Source organism: Plectropomus leopardus, chromosome 4 (genome assembly GCF_026936395.1).
Source record: "Plectropomus leopardus strain MGB_pleo_1.0 chromosome 4, ASM2693639v1, whole genome shotgun sequence".
NCBI classification, from domain to species: Eukaryota; Metazoa; Chordata; class Actinopteri; order Perciformes; family Serranidae; genus Plectropomus; species Plectropomus leopardus.
The window spans coordinates 11,589,539-11,607,679 of record NC_142179.1 but is presented as its reverse complement, the minus strand read 5'-3'; the positions used below and the strand labels follow the sequence as shown (position 1 = coordinate 11,607,679).

Sequence of the window (18,141 nt, the reverse complement as noted above, 5' to 3'; positions counted from 1 at the left end):
CTCATTTCCTGGAATTAAAGGAAATCTTTATATGTGCAGGAAATTAGGCTTAAAGCTGCCGTGCAGCATCACACAATGCTGTAACTTATGTCTTAATAATAGTGCACATTAATGACCTTTAGAGCTTGATTTGACCTCTGATGAGTAACTTTTGAGTGATTGTCAAATGTCAGAGGTCACCTTCCCCTGTCTCCTGTCTCCCTCTCTGCTCTTCATATCTCTATTTTCCAGCCCAGAGGAATCTCGGCCGCTTCACGTCTTATCAGGCCCCTTCAGCGACACAGAGAGCAGCCATGGCCATGTAAGGGACTGTGCTGCTCACCACAGGCTATTATAGGAGGGTAGAAGATAAGATGGGCCGTACATAAAACCCACCCCAGCATCACACCTCGGCTGGGAGTCCACGTACCATCACTCAGACATGGTAAGTCACTTAGTGTTTTCAGTCTTTTTATGCTTTGAGCAAGTGATGATTTGAAAAGAAAACCTAATTTAGAAATCCTGTTATAGTATTGTATTTTGGTTATCGTGTGTTCCAGTACACATTTTACTAATTACAGTTGTTTTGTGTACTTCTGCAGTATAAATAAGTGTGTAAACTGAATGAGTTTGCGTTCATCTCCTCAGGCAAGTAAAAAGGCCTCCAATAAGAGACAGAGGGGAGGACAGAAGTCCTGCTCCAATGTCTTCTCCATGTTTGAGCAGTCCCAGATACAGGAGTTCAAGGAGGTACAGTAGTGTATATTGACCTGCTTTGAAACAGGTCCCTTTAAAACCTCTCATGGATGAAATTTGTATGGAAAACCTGTGAATTTAGACTTTCAAATTCATTCATTCATTTATTCATATTTGGTTTATTTGCTCATGTCAGTGTATGATTTTCAAAACAATAACAAAAACCTATTATACGCTTTTAGATCATGCAAACAATTTGCCCAGTTTAGTTGCCCTAATCTATTGGACTGATTGGACTGACCTTATAAAAAACTGCATTGATTGCATTGCAAACAATTTCATTTCATGCAAGAGATATTTAAACATGAATATGAATTTTGGGTTAATAGCTTAATTCTCAGCAGTAATTCCCTTTTTGCACAATATTTTGATCATTGTAACCACAAACAATGAAAACAGAATATTTGTTTCACAATTGTAGGTTACTTTATAAATATTCAGAAAAAAATGAATAATATTGCACATGCCATAATTATCCTTAGCTTTTTTTTCCTAGAAAATAGCTCTAAGAAGCACTATAAATTCTACAAAACATATCTTCATTGTCAGCTATAATGAATATTGTAGAGCTTCCCTCAAAGAGGCACTAACTAAAGTGCAATGCAATCCATTGTAGATTCTTTCTGGTTAAAACAGAAATCCTTTTTATGAATGTGAAGGGTGAAATACTTCTTTTTATTATTTCTATCATTTTAATGAATGTCAGTCATGACTTGTGGAAAGCTGTATTCAAAAGAAAACCTTTTTTTTCCTATTTCATTTATATTCTTAATCATTATATATGTTTTGTGCTTCATGTTACAGGCTTTTGGTTGCATTGACCAAGACAGAGATGGTGTTATAAAAAAACAGGACCTGAGGGAGACCTATGGACAGCTGGGTATTTTCTCTACCTTTAAACTCTTTATTTCATGCATTTCTTGCATTTCATATATTTGTTTAATATGGTTTATTTTGTGTGTGTGTGTGTGTGTTTGTATACAGGGAAGGTTAATGTCAAAGATGAGGAGCTGGACGAGATGTTGAACGAGGGAAAGGGTCCCATCAACTTCACTGTGTTCCTGACTCTTTTTGGGGAAAAACTCAATGGTGAGAGCTTTTCACAGACGCTCACACAATTGTTTGATTTATTATTTTTTTTTAACAATCCTTTAGAAGACACTCAAAGATGCTTTGTTTTCCCTCCAGGTACTGATCCTGAAGACACCATACTTGCTGCCTTCAAACTTTTTGACCCCAATGGGACGGGCTTTGTGAATAAGGATGAGTAAGATACATTTTGTTAGTTATCTTTCATGTTATTTACATTTTCCATGTTAGCTGTAACATCACAATATCTCATCCATCCTGTCTTTTTATACATTTTTTTGCCTTTCTTATCCAGATTTAGACGATTACTGATGAACCAGGCTGATAAATTCACAGCAGAGGAGGTTTGTGTGTTCTAACTTTATTGTGACAGGCTCTCAAACTATTCCTCAAGATAATTATTTTCAAAAGAAAAAAACTGTCACCTCATGACCCTCCAGGTGGATCAGGCCTTTGCGCTCGCTCCCATCGACCCAACTGGCAACATCGACTACAAGTCACTCTGCTACACCATCACGCACGGAGATGAGAAAGAAGAATCCTAATAAGGACTGTAGTCAGGTCATACAGGTTATCTTGACGTGCAGATGATGTTTTTATACTGGCAGGTTGTAATTAAAAATGAACAATGATTGACTGAATAATATTGGAATATCAGATTCATTCACATCAGCTGTTCAACTGCTATAATACTGCAGTTCTGTATTAGAAACTGGACTTTTTTTGTTTTGTTGATGAGAATAAAGTGTTCCTCAAAAGCTTTTTTGGTTGATTACACTCATTTAAAACTAAATTATTAAAAATTTCTCACCATTGCTGTGATCCCAAAGGAAAAATCTGAGCACCACATGAAAAGAAGTCCTATTCTTAATTTTTAAAACGTTTTCGTCCTTCTGGACGTTAAAAAAGTTCCGACAGTTTCTATGAATGAGACCCTTCTTTTTAGGACAGAGTGAGTAAATTAAATAATGCAAGTTCACTATGACAGGGGTTGTTTTTCATGGATGGTAAAACAAAAAATGTGATTCAAGATTTAACACAGACTTTTTGTAAAGGCATATAGGACTCATTCTGAATGTTTTAAATATAGTAAAGTTGTGTTGGTATGGATTTTGTGTGTTTTTCCATATTTTTCCTGGATTTTTTTGGGGGGGCTGTGTTTTCTGCTGCTGTGCTTTCGGAGGCTGGGTGTGGCTTCCTGGTGCTTGAGCTCTTCATGAGCACCTGCTGCTCATTCCTCTAATCAACTGCAGCTCAAAAACCCTGGACTCTCACTTCCACACTGCCAGATTGTTTTTGCTTTTCACAGTGGTACTATTGGCTCTTCTCCAGTGCAGTTTTCAGTGAACAAACTGCCAGTATGATTGTTTATGGCTGACAGTTTGCTTTTTCTCTGTGTCCAGTGCTTCATTCCTCTGAACTCCAGCGCCTCAGCCACATGCCGCCCAGCCTCTCACCACCTATGCCGTCAGTAACCGCAACCTGTCTCTTTGCTTCAACCTACAAGCCTGTAGTGCCGTAAGCCACGCAGTTTTCCAGCCATAGCCACACCTCAGCTACTTTAACTCCAGGCTCTTGCCACCAGCCTCAGCCTCACAGTGGTCTACCTGCTTCACCCACCTGCATAACTCAAACTCCTTTTTACCCCTTTTCCCCTTGTCTTGTGGTCATGCTCTTAAGTCCAGTTTAAAACCACAGTAAACTGTTCCAAAAGTAAAGTAAAGAAGATGTCAGTGTTTCCATCACATTCACTGAGGCCTCACTGCTGTTCCTTTCTTTGGGGTCACTGTTACCATGGATACAACAACAAACACTTCTGTAAACCCCACTGCCCATTATCCTGCACACACTGCAAACAGTCGGTCATGATACCAGGACGAGTGCATGAAAACCTTTAAGGCAAGCTCTACTTTTTCAGCACATCTGCAACAGCTGAGCTGCATCCAAATGATTGTGAGTTTATTTTGGATTTGTGAAATCTGTAGTTCTGTTGGCAGAGATGCCGATTGCATCTGGAGCTGCAGGCAGGGTGGATGTGAGGGCAGACACAAGCATGATGTGGACACCAGATGGGCTCAGGAAGACCAAACCTGCCAACAGGAACTGTGACTCCTATCTGCAGCGGTGGGTTGATAAATTGCTGCATGTGTACTGAGATGTAAATTGTATAAATGTTAGTTTCATTCAAAGCACATTATCAGGGTGTCAATGCAGGAAATACATCTTAAAGTTAATAGAAATTTGGTTCTATCATGTTGCTTTTCCTGATAGGAAATAACCTCTAAATAGCAAGTGTGGCAGTTGCAAAAGACCCAATCGGTAATTCTGTTAAATTGCAGATATATTCTTAAATAATTCAACAGCTTGCCATGCAAATGAAAAAAAATGTATGGAATGGTTGTATTTAAGGTCACATGCAATTCCATTAGTCTGCATATAGCTGACACCAGTGCATGCAGACAATATCATAGAGACAAACTCATTCCCAGGTTCTCCAAGCAGCTATTAAATGACTGTGCATAAGAGAAAAAAATAACATCCCTAATTAGCTAAATTTGAAGTCATAGCCTAAATAATAAACACAGGATGTGTAGTGTGATAAAAGTTTGTTAGAGAGAGTGACTGTAGAAACCACTAAGGTAAAACCACCATTTTTAGCATTTTTATTTGCTTTTATTGCTAAGAGACAAAAGCAGTTTCATTTAAACACTGCTGGACTGAATCAACAGCAGCCTGTTGTCATTTCAGCTGTGCAGAGGGAGACACAGATGTAAGGCACTAATCAGGCTCATAATTTTTTCACCGTACCACTTATCTCTCATGGCTGCTTCACATAAAGCAAGTTGCATTTTAAAGAAAGCTGTGACACACTGGCTGTTCTGCAAAATCTGCACATTATTGTAAACAGAGTCAGCTGAAGTTTTTGGCAGTCACATGTGAACGTATTTTCATCATTGATGTTTGCAGATATCAGGAACTCAAACAGAGAAAGAAAAACAAATGTAACCTGTTGCAGGTGAGTACTACAGCCATGCACTTGGGAGAAGTTTTTTTTTTTTTTGAGGGCTTTCCACTAGAAAGGGAGTTAAAAGCGGGGTTTGTGTTTCAGTGAATAGATTTGTGTAAGAAAGGGATTTCTGGGACAAAGCCCACAAGAAAAACTTGTTTTACTTTCATCAAGTAGATCAGTGATACTTAGCTTGCTTGCCTGGGGGCCACTTGTGCAAAATGAGAGGAATTCAGGGGCCACTTAATAAACAAACATTGATAATTAATATATAAATAATAATCAGGGGCTGCAGAAAAATGTATTTTAGCCACTTAAAAAGATCCACCTAAAAATGATCAATATTAGTTTAAATGTACGTGAGGAATATTTGGAATATTTTCTCCATTTAAACTTCCACACTAAACAGTCGATGCAGTGGCAGACCAGCAAACATCCTTACTCTCTTTGGAGTAAAATTACTGTTTTTGTTAATGGAGTCTGGTGGCTTTGGTGTTTTCAGTTTGCCACTGGAAAAGGCTACCTGACGTCAAGGCAAAATCCTCTAAATACAGCGTACACTGTGACTAATATTAACTAATATTTTAAGGTAGATTTTTTTGTAGGTGGTTAAAAAGAAACCAATTGAGGCTGTCTTTGCTCAGTTTTATTTTATGTAAGGCAGGTTTTCTACCCAAAAGTTATTGTAAACAAACATTGTGATTCACTCTATTAGAAAATGGTCAGCGAGCCACCCAGCAGCTGGCACCATTTTGCCTGCGGGCCGTTAGTCGAGTATTACTGAAGTAGAAGCTCTTAAGTGATCAGCTTAGAGGCTGTCAGGCACAATGTGGCACGTGTCGCTCATGTAATAAAGTCTGTTTTTACACAGGGTGTCCAGCACAACACAGATTGGAGTGATTTTGATGAAAATGATGGTGAGAGCACTAAAAATTGAAAACAAAAAAAACGTCAATATTCCAACACAGTGAACTTAAAAAAAAAACCCTCTTTAATTTGCTTTCAGGAGCCAAAGAGGAGAACCCACAGAAAAACAACACCAGTGAGAATCACACCTCAGGAAAACTACCCAGCGGAGAGAGACCCAAAAAGTCTCAGCTGTGTGTTCTCCTTTAAGGCCGTCACATCTCATGCGGACGTTAAACAAACTATATTTCTAACTCAACATCATCATGTGCCAAACCCTTACGTCCAATGCTTTACCTTTGCAGTACTGTGAGAAAAGGGTGAAGGATCAAAGGTTACCAAAAACACTGTGCAACAAGTGTCCTTTTTGAATTACTAAAAAAATATCAGTGTATCGGTATTAAATTCAATAACAGAAGTTCAAACTGGTTGTTTTTTTCAGTGAAAACTGTAAAATAGATGCTTATCAGTGTTAATTATATTCCAGTATAACACTGCATAATCTAAATTTATAAAACCAATGTTTGAATGCTTAAATCACAAATGTCTCAGGGTTTACCTCTTTGCATCTGTCACTTGTATTAGACAATATTTCAGGTTATGTTATAAAACAACATATCTAAAACATACATCCTGGTTCTTTATGCCACTGCATAATCACACAATGGGGTACTGAAATGGTAAACTAAAATTTATCTTAAATGAGTCAACTGACTCTATGATGTCCATGAATCCCCTTTTTCTTCCCAGTGGCTTGTGTGCAGTCACACCTTTCATTTAGAGCTCAGCATTAACATTTAATCACAACAGCAGCTACAGTTTCTTCAGCAGCAGTAAAAACAGAGAGCTTTCTCTTTTCACAGTCTGCTCCTCACAAAGGTCAATATTGCACTTGTGTTTTCTGTGAATCACTCTCCTTGTTGTAGCTGTACCTGAGGTTTCACAGTGTGTTTAAAAGTCTGTTTGACAGTATTCCCTGACAGATCCACTTAATGGGAACATCCGAGAGGAGAGAGGCCTGTTTCCAGTGTATAATCTCCAAAAACTTGGCTGGGGTTTGTGCAGCACACTGATCGGGTCATCTCAGTCACTGTTGCTGCTGTCGTCTCCCACCACCATGCTGCTGTACTGCTTCTGCTGCTCCTCTTTAAAGGACTCCTTCACCTTTGCTCTCTTTAAGCCTCCATCCCTGCAGAGACAGCCCCGGGGTGAAGACGGGACAAACTGAGAGTGGAGCTTATCATTCAACCACAGCTACAAGTAAATATCACTGTCAAACTAAAATTTTATGTGTTTTTCAACATTCAATTAAAAGTTTGCATGAACATCTGTGGATTAAAAAAATGTAATTTATTTCTTAAACCTTTTAATTAATTCTAATCTTATATTGATAAAAGATTTACACCCACTGGCTATAATATCATTTTATATTTTTTCATGTGTAGAAACATTGTGGGTTGGTGTCTCACAAATTAAAGGGTCAGTTCGACCTAAAATCAAAAATACATATTTTTACTATTACCTTTAGTGCTTTTTATCAATCAAGACTGTTTTGGTGTGAGTTGTAGAGTGCTGGAGATATCGGCTGTAGAGATGTCTGGCTTCTCTGAAATATAGTAGAACTAGATGGCACTTGGCTTATGCTGCTCAAAGCACCAAAAAATAAGCTGATGAAAAATTCAACAGTGATGTTTCTTTCCAGAAATCATGACACAGTTACTCAAGATAATCAACTCAGTCATGATTTCTGGAAGGAGACATTGTTGGTGAGATTTTTTTGCCATCTAGTTCCACTGTATTGGAGAGAAGGTAGACATCTATCCAGCCAATAACCCCAACACTCTGCAACTCAACCCAAAATAATCTAGATTGATAAATGCTAGATTGATAAATAGTTAAGAGTTAAGTTAAGAGGAAAAATACGTATTTTTTATCTGGTGGTGAATTGTCCCTTTAAGACATGACATGGACTCAATTGCATTTTGAGAAGAGATACTTGTAGAGTCAATTTCTTACAGAGCAAATCTCTTTCCAGATAAAACAAGAGAAGAAAAATACTCCAGAACAAGCAAATACACAACTGAAGAAAGTAAACAGTTTGAATCTTACCACTGTAGATCTAGCAGCCCTCCCTGGTGAGCGATGGCTGACTTAACTCTGTTGGCAAACTGCACAGCATCTTCCCCCTCCTGCCATATTTGAAAAACATCGAACTCAGTCTACCGGGATGTGTGTCTGTGTGTACATACTGTATGTGGAGGGGCTGTACACGTGGCTTTATGCATGCCTGTGCTCACGTGCATCAGCACATGTCATACACACCTGTTGATGCATGGCTGGCAGGTACCACACATTACAGACGAGGGCCCAGCTGGTCATCATCCTCAGCAGGTAATTGACCATGCTGTACTTAGAACTGTTCCAGAAAGCATCTCCAAACTTTGGGTCATACTAAGAAAAGTAAAATCCATAGAAGTTTATTGAGGAACTGCACTGTGAAATATGTGAGCCAAAAAACAGCAGAATGAACGATTGAGTTTGATTGACAGAAGTACCTTAATGGCTACTGGATATATCGTTGCTCCAATTTCAAAACTTCCCTTTTTAAACATCATGACAGACGTGTTGTTGACACAGGTTCCTGTGGAAACCAGACAGAGAGAGATTAAAGGGACCAGAGTTGTGTGAGCTTTGTCCAAACCCACATGAAATAGCTGCTCATTTGTCAGCGCTGAGTGGCCAGACTGCCATCAGGCACTGGGCTAAAATAACATCACTTAGTGAGTCTCAACTTTGATGATACAAAGACACACTGCTGCGGATAAAGTAACTCTATCTCTCTGCTGTACACAGTCACACTCACCCTCTGGAAATATCAATATGGGAAGCTTTGTCTTGTCATTCACATGATCTGTCAACCTGGAAGCAACACAAAGAGGTAATGGAGACCATTTCTGACTGTATAAATATCTACATATAGGACCTCTGAAGAGTTTTTTTTTCACATTTGGGACACCAAACATCTGGAGCGAGTGTCTCAGTGAAGGTCTGATATTATGAGTCACTGCTCAGTAGCTACTTTCCAAAACATATCTGTTCTTGTTTGGATAATAAGAGATACACAAACTCTGGAGGACTTTACTGCCAGGAAAATGCCAACCTCTCTTTGTGCCAGAGCAACCACAAAGAGAAAATACACTTGAGAAAGACATGCAGTGACAAGCCTGAAAAAATGTGTTGGAGTTCAGGAGTGAGAAACTAACCTTTTGGTCACTAGGTGGCGATCTTTCATCTCTGCTCTCTCAAACCAGACATGAGGGCATGACCTCACCATGGCTCTCTGGACGACTCCCATCAAACCTCCGTGTACCTGACCCACCTGATAAAAACATATTAGCATGTAAGGACTTAGCATAACAAAAATTAATATATCTATAGAAATGTTCAGATAAAATAAATGTCCATACCATAGCATAACACCCATCATTGCAGAGAATCACAATGTCAATAGGACTGGTGTGATTGGCAACACAGATTCCTCCTTTTTTGGGTTTATTTTCCCTGTTGTTGCAAAGAGAAGATATCAGTGTCACATGATATTCCTGATGTGATCGTCAGAAAATCATATGGTAAGAAGGTTCACTCACCTGTTGTGATAGTGGATGGTGGCAGAGAGTCCTCGAGCACAGATCCTGTAGCACATCACATGAACCCATTCACTGAGCCAGAATTTCACACTGAAAGCACACAGAAACACACAAAAAGCATTTGCAAGCAAATGACGAGAAGGATATTATCTCTATGCAAAAAAAAAAAAAGAAAAAAGATATGGAATACATGAATATTATTGGTGTGGTTTTAGTTTGTAGTCACCTCCAGTTTGGAAGTAATCCAACTGCAGATGTTCCTATGACCAACCAGGTGAGGCCAATGCAAGCCAACGTTATCCTGAAGAAAGTGGAACACATTTATTCCTCAATTTTCCAGCAGAAAAATTAAAAACTCAGACACACGATATTGAATGTGACATCGCATGTTGGGGTATTGAACATGACCTTTTACTGCACCATTTCTGTCTCTTGTAATTCCTTATATTTCATAGCCTAGTGGTGTGAATGTCGGAAGTGATAAGCCTGTCTCCTCATGTGCACATCTGTATAGTCTGACGTAGTCATGTAGACGTATTCACACAGAGCATTTTTTGCATTTTAGAACTTTTGATGTGTGTGCAGGTTGACCTGGTTAGCTATCAAGTGGGGTCAAATTAGGCTACTGGTTCAAGGCAATGTCCCAAAAGTAGCAATATGACAAAAAATGAATCATCTTGGAGGCTGCAAAATTGGTTTAGAGCAGAAGCCAAAGCATAGCAAACATCTACGATATCAGAACAACTGCCATTTTACTCTGACTGTTTACTTCTGTTGCGCTCTCTGTTGACGACACATCCTTGATTACAATGGTTCTGCTCAAAATGATGGAAATGCAGGCTGGTTTTCTCAATGGCACCAAGGTTCCTAGAATCCTCAATGGGAACTGGTTCTAGATACAGAGCTAATTTGGTGGAAAAGGGCTATGTGCCAGCTAAGCACCCGAGCGACACAGAGACAGAAATGACAGCTGACAAGTTAACACCTGCAACCCTCCAGATCTGTGCCAGTAGGCTAACAGCAACAGGGGCAGCAGCAGCTCACAAGGAGAGCTTCAGTAATATGAGCATGCATGACACAGGTTATGCCTCTTTAATATGAACCTTTTTTTGTCATTAAGAGTGTTTGTGAACATCTAAATCTTACTTCCTAGCATTCAACATCCCTGGTCAGAGGTCTGTCATGTTTTAAGTTTAAACTAACTATGTGAAAACTTACTTAACTTACTAATTCCAGTTGAAATTATAGCCTTAGGCTACATAAAAAAAGGGGGGGGGTTGCTTACCCATAATGATTCCATGAGCAAACCCACTGAGGTTTGATTCAGCCTTTGACATAATTTTTGCATTTGCCTCACATTAATTTTACAGTAAGCAGAGAAAGTATTGGTTTACCTGAGTGGCGCGAGGATGCAGTATCTCACAAAGATACCGAGGCCATAGACGAGCGTCAGCTTCATGCTGATGTACTGAAAGTCATTGTTGGTGCGAGTCAGTAAGTTCCACGACACCAGCTCCTCTGAAGTGAACCGCTGTGTCACCTAGATTTAAAATTAAATGAAATTAAAAATCAGACTAACATAACAAGACCACTTATTACAATTTACATAACAAATGATGTCCTTGCTAAAAAATCTAAAATATACCTCATCGTCTACGATGCTCTCAATTCCTCTGCGGGAGAAGTAGAAAGCGTCACTGAGTGTAAAATCACCGCCAACTGGTGGTTTGGGTCGACTGCGTCTGAGTTCCTCAAACTCTTTCTCCATTGAGCCATCTTCTCTCTGAATAAGACCTGACACGCACACACACACATACACACACACTCTAACTCAATCATCTGATAAGAATTATTATTTTAGCAGCAATGTGGAAGATAAGTCGGCCTGCCATGTCTGTCAAGATTGCGTTGATAGTGTCAGAAGACATACTCATTTGAATCAGCAGAAGACATCAAATCAAAGTTCATTTAGAAATGTGTTACTTGGAAGGACATCGCATTCTGTTTGGCAACATACCTGGCAAGTTGCAGAAATGTTGATAATAATAAAAAAAACAGCTAAAAGTTCACAGAAAATGTGTTTGAGTTGTTTTCTTTGAAAATAGTCAATCTTGCAATACTGTATCCACTATTAGTGACTACAGCAGTTTTTTAAATTACCTGTTTTTCCATTAACATTTAATCAAAATCACAGTCTTTCCTTAACCTTAACCAAAATGCTTTAGTAACATAAACCAAAGCTAGGAGTTGGGACATGTACCCGAAGGTCTGGTGTCAAGGCTCTGCAATTTGCATGAGCATAATCTTTCCCAACCACCCCCTCATGATGCCCATACACTGCACGAATCCAGTGTTTTGTTACCTCTAAGAAATGTTGACATAATCCAGGCAGCAATTCAATGCCACAACAATATAATTAAGAAAGCAATTTAGTAATATACAAATGTAATTTCTAAGAGACAGGGTTGCAGTTGTGTGCCTGGGAAAGTGAACACTGAACTCTGCTTGTGTATTCCATTGAGATGTACAGGTAAGCTATTTGTCTGCGCATGAGACTGTTTATGTGGGAGTGTTTTAGTTTTTAGCAAAAGTGCATGTGTTTGGGAAGTACATACGACTGAATAAATGACACTTGGATTAAATTGCACGACCTGTGTGAGAGTTTGTAAATGGATGATTTGACGCAGCTTTGGCGTTGCTAAACATAGACCCATTTACTTCAATTCATCATCAATTTTCTCGTTTTTTTGATTCTTCATTCACTGTTGAGGCATGCGAAACAAAGTTTTCTTCACAAATTCATTGTAACAAATGGTGAGTAATAAACTAATGATGGTTGTTCTACCTGGGATCTATCACACCTCACAGGTCTGTGAACAGTCAGGACTTGGCCTCAGCTCACATTGTGCATTACCAGATAACAGCGGGCAAAGTCCAAAACCTGAAGTAACAAACTCTATATTCAATTTTCAATCAAAACTCTCAGAACAATGTCAGCCTTATCTCTGTTTATGAAACCCTTTCACGTCTTGTATTTATTGTCGACATTTAAAATTGTAACACTGACACACTTTGGACTTTGCAGAGGCCCAATTTTGCTGACATTAAGTGTTACAGCGGGGGATACCACCCTCTGGAGCTTAGTGTCTGATAAGGAATTGAGTAATTGCCTCTTGTAAGATAGGCAAAGTTTCCAGGTCAACTTCACCTTGTTACTATAAGTTCTCAACTTAAACAAGTCCTGGTGCCAGACAAAGACTGCTTGGTGAGGGGACGCAGTGCTGTTGTCCAAATTCTAGCCATTTAAACCTGCATTTAAATCACAGTGCCATGATCCTGTAAAAAACGTGTCCTTATGCAGAAACAAAAGGCGTTTTGAACTGCTAAGATAAGTCAATTACTCTTTCAAAATTAGGCAATGTCATTGCAACATGTGTGCCCAGACACGTAATATAGTATCTTATGAAATCCAGCATTGCAGTGCAACATATATCTGTCACTAAACCTCCTTTCTTTCACAATAAAGGATATGACAGCAACTTTTATTTAGCAAAGTGTCCTTACTAAATATTCATTTGGAACTTTAAACATCCTTCTCGACTATTTCTTATTTTCTCCACAGATTCGTACCCACCATTAGATGCAGAGGCTGTGAGTGTTCCTTCATCTGCATATACCTTCTGTATCTTCAGAGTGGCCCACTGTAGAGGAGGACAGACAGAAGACATTCATGACTATTTCTTATGTGGATCAGTGGATGAGAATAATTAGCGCTAGGGGTCGACAGATTATCTGCCTGGTCAGTTATTGGGGCCAATATTTGGCAATTTACCGAATGTTGGTATCTGCCTTTTATTTTAATGATCGCTTATAAAATTAGTTAATCAAAAAGGGCAAAGAAAGTGTCAGCAAGGGAGGAACTTTCACTTTGTGAAACCCTTTTTATTTATTAATTTTTAGTTTAAATTTTCATTTGACTTCAGAAAAAAAAGTTGCTGGGAGCTTGCTTTATATCATGTTGAAAGATTCAGTTTTGAGTAAACATTTGCTAAAGGCATTTTAACAAAGTGTTGTGTTGGAGTTTGTTATAGGCTATACCAAATTCTAAAAATTGACACAGATTTTCATTTTTATTGTGAATCCAAATCGGTTCCAAATATCAGTTATCTGTCTCATTAACTACTAATAATCTGTATCTGTATCGGCCCTGAAAAACCAATGTCCCCTAATCAGCGCATCCAAACGTCTGTGAGGAACCTAACAACAGTATAACAACAGTACAACAACAGTACCTCTAGGGTTTTCACCAGGATGGTCATGTAGGTCTCAGAGATACCCAGTGAAAAGCCAAACATGGCTGGAATCATGATGAGGCTGACAACGAGGTACAGCCAAATCTTCATCGCCCAGAGGGCCAATGCCCAGAAGTCCTCCATCTCCAGATTATTCCCAGAGGTGTACCAGAGCAGCACTGTTGCTCAGATGTAGAGCAGTCCTGAATGTAGGCAAACATGTTTTGTTTGTTTCACTGCTACTAATTCCACTGCTGTCACTATAAAAGTACAAACAAATAGATCCATCCTGTGTGACATTATCCCTTATCAACACATGAAGGTGAACAACAACTACAATGACAAAAGCAGCAAACTGTAAACAAAACGTTTAATCTGGAGCAAATCTTCAACAGGTCACAGTTCACTACAAAAAGACACACTGACAACGCGCATACACGATCAGAATCACAATTATTCCTGCCAATATAAACAAAACTTTAAATAACCAAACTGTGGCAGGACTGTTTTATACTCAGACCACACTGCTGTATACGCGGCTGCATTATTTCTGCCTGTTTTCTATAACTACCTGCATTATTATTAAGTCGCACGCGCTCATCTTACCTGTCAGACTTGTCTCCATAACCTTCCTTCCGCAGAATAACTCGGAGGACTGAGCGCAGAGAGAAAACACGCCCATTTACTACTGGAACAAAGTTCACGGACCAGCGCCCAGCAGTGCGCCCTGTGGACAGAAAGGAGAAGCGCAGACGCGTGGCTCACTATTCATATCTGGTGGGTGAAATAAAATAATACAAGGTTTCTAGAACTGTTTGTTGTTGTTTTATTGTATTTTATATGCAATGACAGTAAACTATCTATCTATCTATCTATCTATCTATCTATCTATCTATCTATCTATCAGTATTTAGAACATGTGCACTTGTCTCCCACAATAAAACCATTGAAGTAGAGGACATTAATTCTACAAACTTAATGACATTTGCACCATAAACTGAAGGTCCAGTATGTAGGATTTAGGGGAATATATCTGCAGAAATGGAATACAATATAATAATATGTTTTCTTTGTTGTGTAATCACCTGGAAATGAGAATCGTAATACTACCGTAATGAAATGCCCCAAACCTCTCAGAAGTGTTACTCACCACAACACAGGGAAGCCTTGATGAGGAATGTGGCCACAGTCTTTCTGTGTAAAGGCCTTTCTCTCCCACCTAAGACTAACAAAAGGTCCTGATTATTTTCCAGGTTCAGACATTTCACAGTCTGTTGCACATTACTGTAACAGGGGACTTCAGGGGGTCAGCTGGGGTAATGTCTCTGGGAAGGATAAGAAGGCGAATATTTGGAAACTTGGCAGAGATGCATTTTTAAAAGAAAACTGCCTGCCGCAGTAACATACAGAAATATATGCCATATAAGGCTAAAAATCATGTATTAAATTGATTCTCCCATCCTAAAATAAAATGATTTAGTTGAGAGCAACTGAATGTTAAATCTTCATCATTGTTCATAAATCAGGCAAATTACCCAACTGCAATTTTCCACCAGGTAGACGTTCCAGATGTATAGTAAAACATGAGCCGACAACACAGTATTTGTCCTTTAATGTTAGGGTGTGTTAGTTCCAGTAAAGCACTGCTTGTTAGTTCTAAAATAGCTGTTTTTTATATCTTAAATGTCCACACAAAGAGCTCACTGCTTCTGTTGCATGCTGGTTTTATTGGGTCCACTTGGGGGAACACCCCAGTATGGCCCATGAGTGTTGTTATTGTTGCTCTCTCTCTCTTGCAGGGGAAAGGAGGGGTTTTGGGGTTGACTGAGATTGACTCAAAGCCTAACTCTCATAATCTGTGTGGAACTGTGTGCAATCAGTGGTTTGCAAGGCTTTTTTATTAAACGGGGGCCCTTAATTTTCCAAAATTATCTTTATAGATATTCCAATGCAGATTTCTTAGAGATTAAGTAAATCTAACAAACATTTCTCTGTTTAAAAGACGCTGCCCCATTACCCAGCAGTCTTGTGTTTCTTATAAGATGCAGGAGTTCATAATGCTTTGTTTAAAAAATACTGATAAATTTCAGATGCCAAAAGACTCAACAATTTAATGAGTTCACTGCATTATTTCCCATAGGCCGAGATGACGAAGGAAGGGAATGTGTTATGTCTCAGTAGCAATTTAGTCACACATAAATATGCTCCTGGGATTAATATTAGACCTCTTAACCACAGCGTTTACTGACAGAGGTTACCACTTTAAGAGGATATGCCTCAGACAGCTCTTTCACCCTGAGCTATAGTGTGCTGGGGTTCACAGGGGCTATAAATGTTCTCTGGAAATAATAAATTATGTCCCACAGAGGTCTATTCCACTGTGCACCACTAACATCAGACATGCTTGTCTACTTTTATAGTTGAACTCCATGGAGGCTGGAAGTAAAGCCAATATGTTTAAGTGTTAAGGTATTCTTGGCGTCCACTTTCTTGAATCCAGTGCAATTCAGCACACAGGAATCTAATTCCTTTATGATACAAACAGATATAAACTGTTCTGGCAAAAAGGCAGAATTTCATCCTGTCTATATGAAAATCATCGGTTAAAAGCTGCAGCAGAAATATGGAATTATCAAATATTTGCTCTTTTACCTCAAATAAAACTAAAGAATGTGTGTTTGCACAGGATTCTGTTGATGGTAGTTTAGACCTGTTCCTGGTCACAGAATTAAGAGATCTGCAAATATAACATTAGCATTTTTCCAAACAGTACAGTATGCAAAACATTACTAATGCAAATATTTTAAAGTAGGCTTTGCTTACTTTTCTAAGTATAAACCTTCCCATATGACACAGCAAGCGAAGAATTCAATCATGCTGTTAAAGTATGTAGGCTAGTGGAAAAGTATGTCAACATAAAGGATCATATACAGATATACTTTGTCACATTATTTTCAGTTAATGTTACTATTTATCTGATTTGCTGTACCATTAACATTTTGATTTGTACAACAATCCTTTTTTTTATGCGTTATGTATCTGTTTACATATGTGTTAGTCAATTCATTGTTCTGCATACAGGCCGGTTGTACTTTCGTATAGTTAAATGAGGCTAAATATACAAATACAGCTTTAAATAAAGGAGTACATTGATTGTACGGAACAAAAAAAATATAGGGAACAAGCCTTTTCAAGCTTAGAGGACCCATTTTCATTCAGATATTTTGTGATGTTCCTTTGCTAAAATGTTGCCTAAATTTGGAGTGATATTATTACCCCTTACTGACAAGTCATACCAACATGGTTAGTATATCAATGGATGCCTTAGGTTGTCTAGTTTCACAAAATAGTACTACCTTTGCAAACTTAAAAATGATTGTGCCGTAGGCTCTTAAAGACCATAATGTCATCCCTCATTATTTTTGCCAGGTGGGGTTGTTGGAGGAGCCAGCAGTGGTACTATACTGCTATTGTACTGAGGCAACTGTAATGTGAGCCATTCCTTTGCATGTTTCCTGTAGGTACAAATAAAACAGAACAATACTTCTGTTTGTAACTGTTTTTTCTAAGTGACAGGTTATCATTTAATTATTTAATGATTTAATGTCATCATTGCTAATGTGATGTAGCTGCCAATAACAATGCTATTTTGACCATATATAGGGGATGAGGAAGTTTATGTTTGGACATTGGGACGTTTCATCAGTAAACAAAAAAGGTCTATTTGAAATCTGTCATCAAAACTGTTGAAATCTGAATAGTGTACTAATATGAACACCACATTTTCATGGATGGCTTACTGAGTGGGCCCAAAAGGAGCCCAAAGTGTCAGCCCTCCTGACCCTAATATTCACCTGCAAAATACCACACAAATGAACACGAGACACAAAAAGGCCAGAAAAAAGCCCAAAATAATTATACCAACCAAACAAACGAAAAGGGACACAACATGACTGCAAGAGACACAGACTGACCAATGAACCAAGAATAAACCACCAAGAAAAACACATTTACCTAAAAAACACAAAACATGAAATAACTACAAAAAATCAAAGAGACTCAAAATGACTACAAGAGACACAAACCAACCAATAATGCAAAATGACTATGAACAGACACAAAACCACAGAAAACACACAAAATTATTCTAAAAAACACAAAAACATTAAATAACTACAAATATAACCAAAAAGAGACACAGGCTGACTGAGGAGACATAAGAGAATTACAACAAAAAAGGAGGCAAAAACTCCACAAAGTCTGTGAGTGATGCCAGTCCTATGCAGGTGAGGTGAGGTGGGGGGGGCTTTTACGTCTTTGCCCAGGGGCCCATTGTCTCATAATCCGCCTATGCACTTTTGAATGTTGTAGTTTTAAAGTTACATTAACAGTTACTTTGGCAGATCAACAATTCTGCTTAAAGTTTGCTCCAAAATATTCCATGTGATTTTCCTAAGGCGTTTTT

At 38.6% G+C, this 18,141-nt stretch overlaps 3 protein-coding genes across 9 annotated transcripts; 2 read left to right on the top strand and 1 right to left on the bottom strand.

Moving 5' to 3' along the window:
- Window positions 1-281: 281 nt before the first annotated feature.
- On the top strand, window positions 282-2,582 carry myl7 (myosin, light chain 7, regulatory). The gene is made up of 7 exons (XM_042487676.2): window positions 282-424; window positions 628-729; window positions 1,540-1,615; window positions 1,720-1,824; window positions 1,924-2,002; window positions 2,120-2,168; window positions 2,265-2,582. Exons 1-7 carry the CDS (start codon window positions 422-424, stop codon window positions 2,367-2,369), a joined length of 519 nt encoding a protein of 172 aa, XP_042343610.1. The 5' UTR covers window positions 282-421; the 3' UTR covers window positions 2,370-2,582.
- A 144-nt stretch (window positions 2,583-2,726) lies between these two features.
- On the top strand, window positions 2,727-5,971 carry LOC148189725 (uncharacterized). 6 transcript variants are annotated; one of them, XM_088076545.1, is made up of 6 exons: window positions 2,727-3,135; window positions 3,228-3,342; window positions 3,822-3,948; window positions 4,792-4,840; window positions 5,703-5,748; window positions 5,838-5,971. In XM_088076545.1, the coding sequence occupies exons 3-6, from the start codon at window positions 3,824-3,826 to the stop codon at window positions 5,945-5,947; spliced, it is 330 nt and encodes a 109-aa protein (XP_087932671.1). In that variant the 5' UTR covers window positions 2,727-3,135; window positions 3,228-3,342; window positions 3,822-3,823; the 3' UTR covers window positions 5,948-5,971. The 6 variants fall into 6 exon arrangements, with proteins under 6 accessions (XP_087932671.1, XP_087932670.1, XP_087932668.1 ...); XM_088076544.1 differs by adding an exon at window positions 3,684-3,723 and having other exon boundaries at window positions 2,727-3,342; XM_088076542.1 differs by adding an exon at window positions 3,684-3,723 and having other exon boundaries at window positions 2,727-3,342; window positions 3,810-3,948.
- Window positions 5,463-14,400, bottom strand: agpat9l (1-acylglycerol-3-phosphate O-acyltransferase 9, like). Of its 2 annotated transcripts, none has more exons than XM_042487674.2 (14): window positions 14,283-14,400; window positions 13,677-13,879; window positions 13,019-13,085; window positions 11,030-11,178; window positions 10,779-10,924; window positions 9,611-9,685; window positions 9,385-9,474; window positions 9,205-9,298; window positions 9,001-9,116; window positions 8,601-8,656; window positions 8,293-8,378; window positions 8,060-8,188; window positions 7,847-7,926; window positions 5,463-6,926 (listed from the first exon to the last, which is right to left on the bottom strand). In XM_042487674.2, the coding sequence occupies exons 2-14, from the start codon at window positions 13,818-13,820 to the stop codon at window positions 6,821-6,823; spliced, it is 1,338 nt and encodes a 445-aa protein (XP_042343608.1). In that variant the 5' UTR covers window positions 13,821-13,879; window positions 14,283-14,400; the 3' UTR covers window positions 5,463-6,820. The 2 variants fall into 2 exon arrangements, with proteins under 2 accessions (XP_042343608.1, XP_087932665.1); XM_088076539.1 differs by having other exon boundaries at window positions 13,677-13,936; window positions 14,283-14,370.
- Between the last annotated feature and the right edge of the window lie 3,741 nt (window positions 14,401-18,141).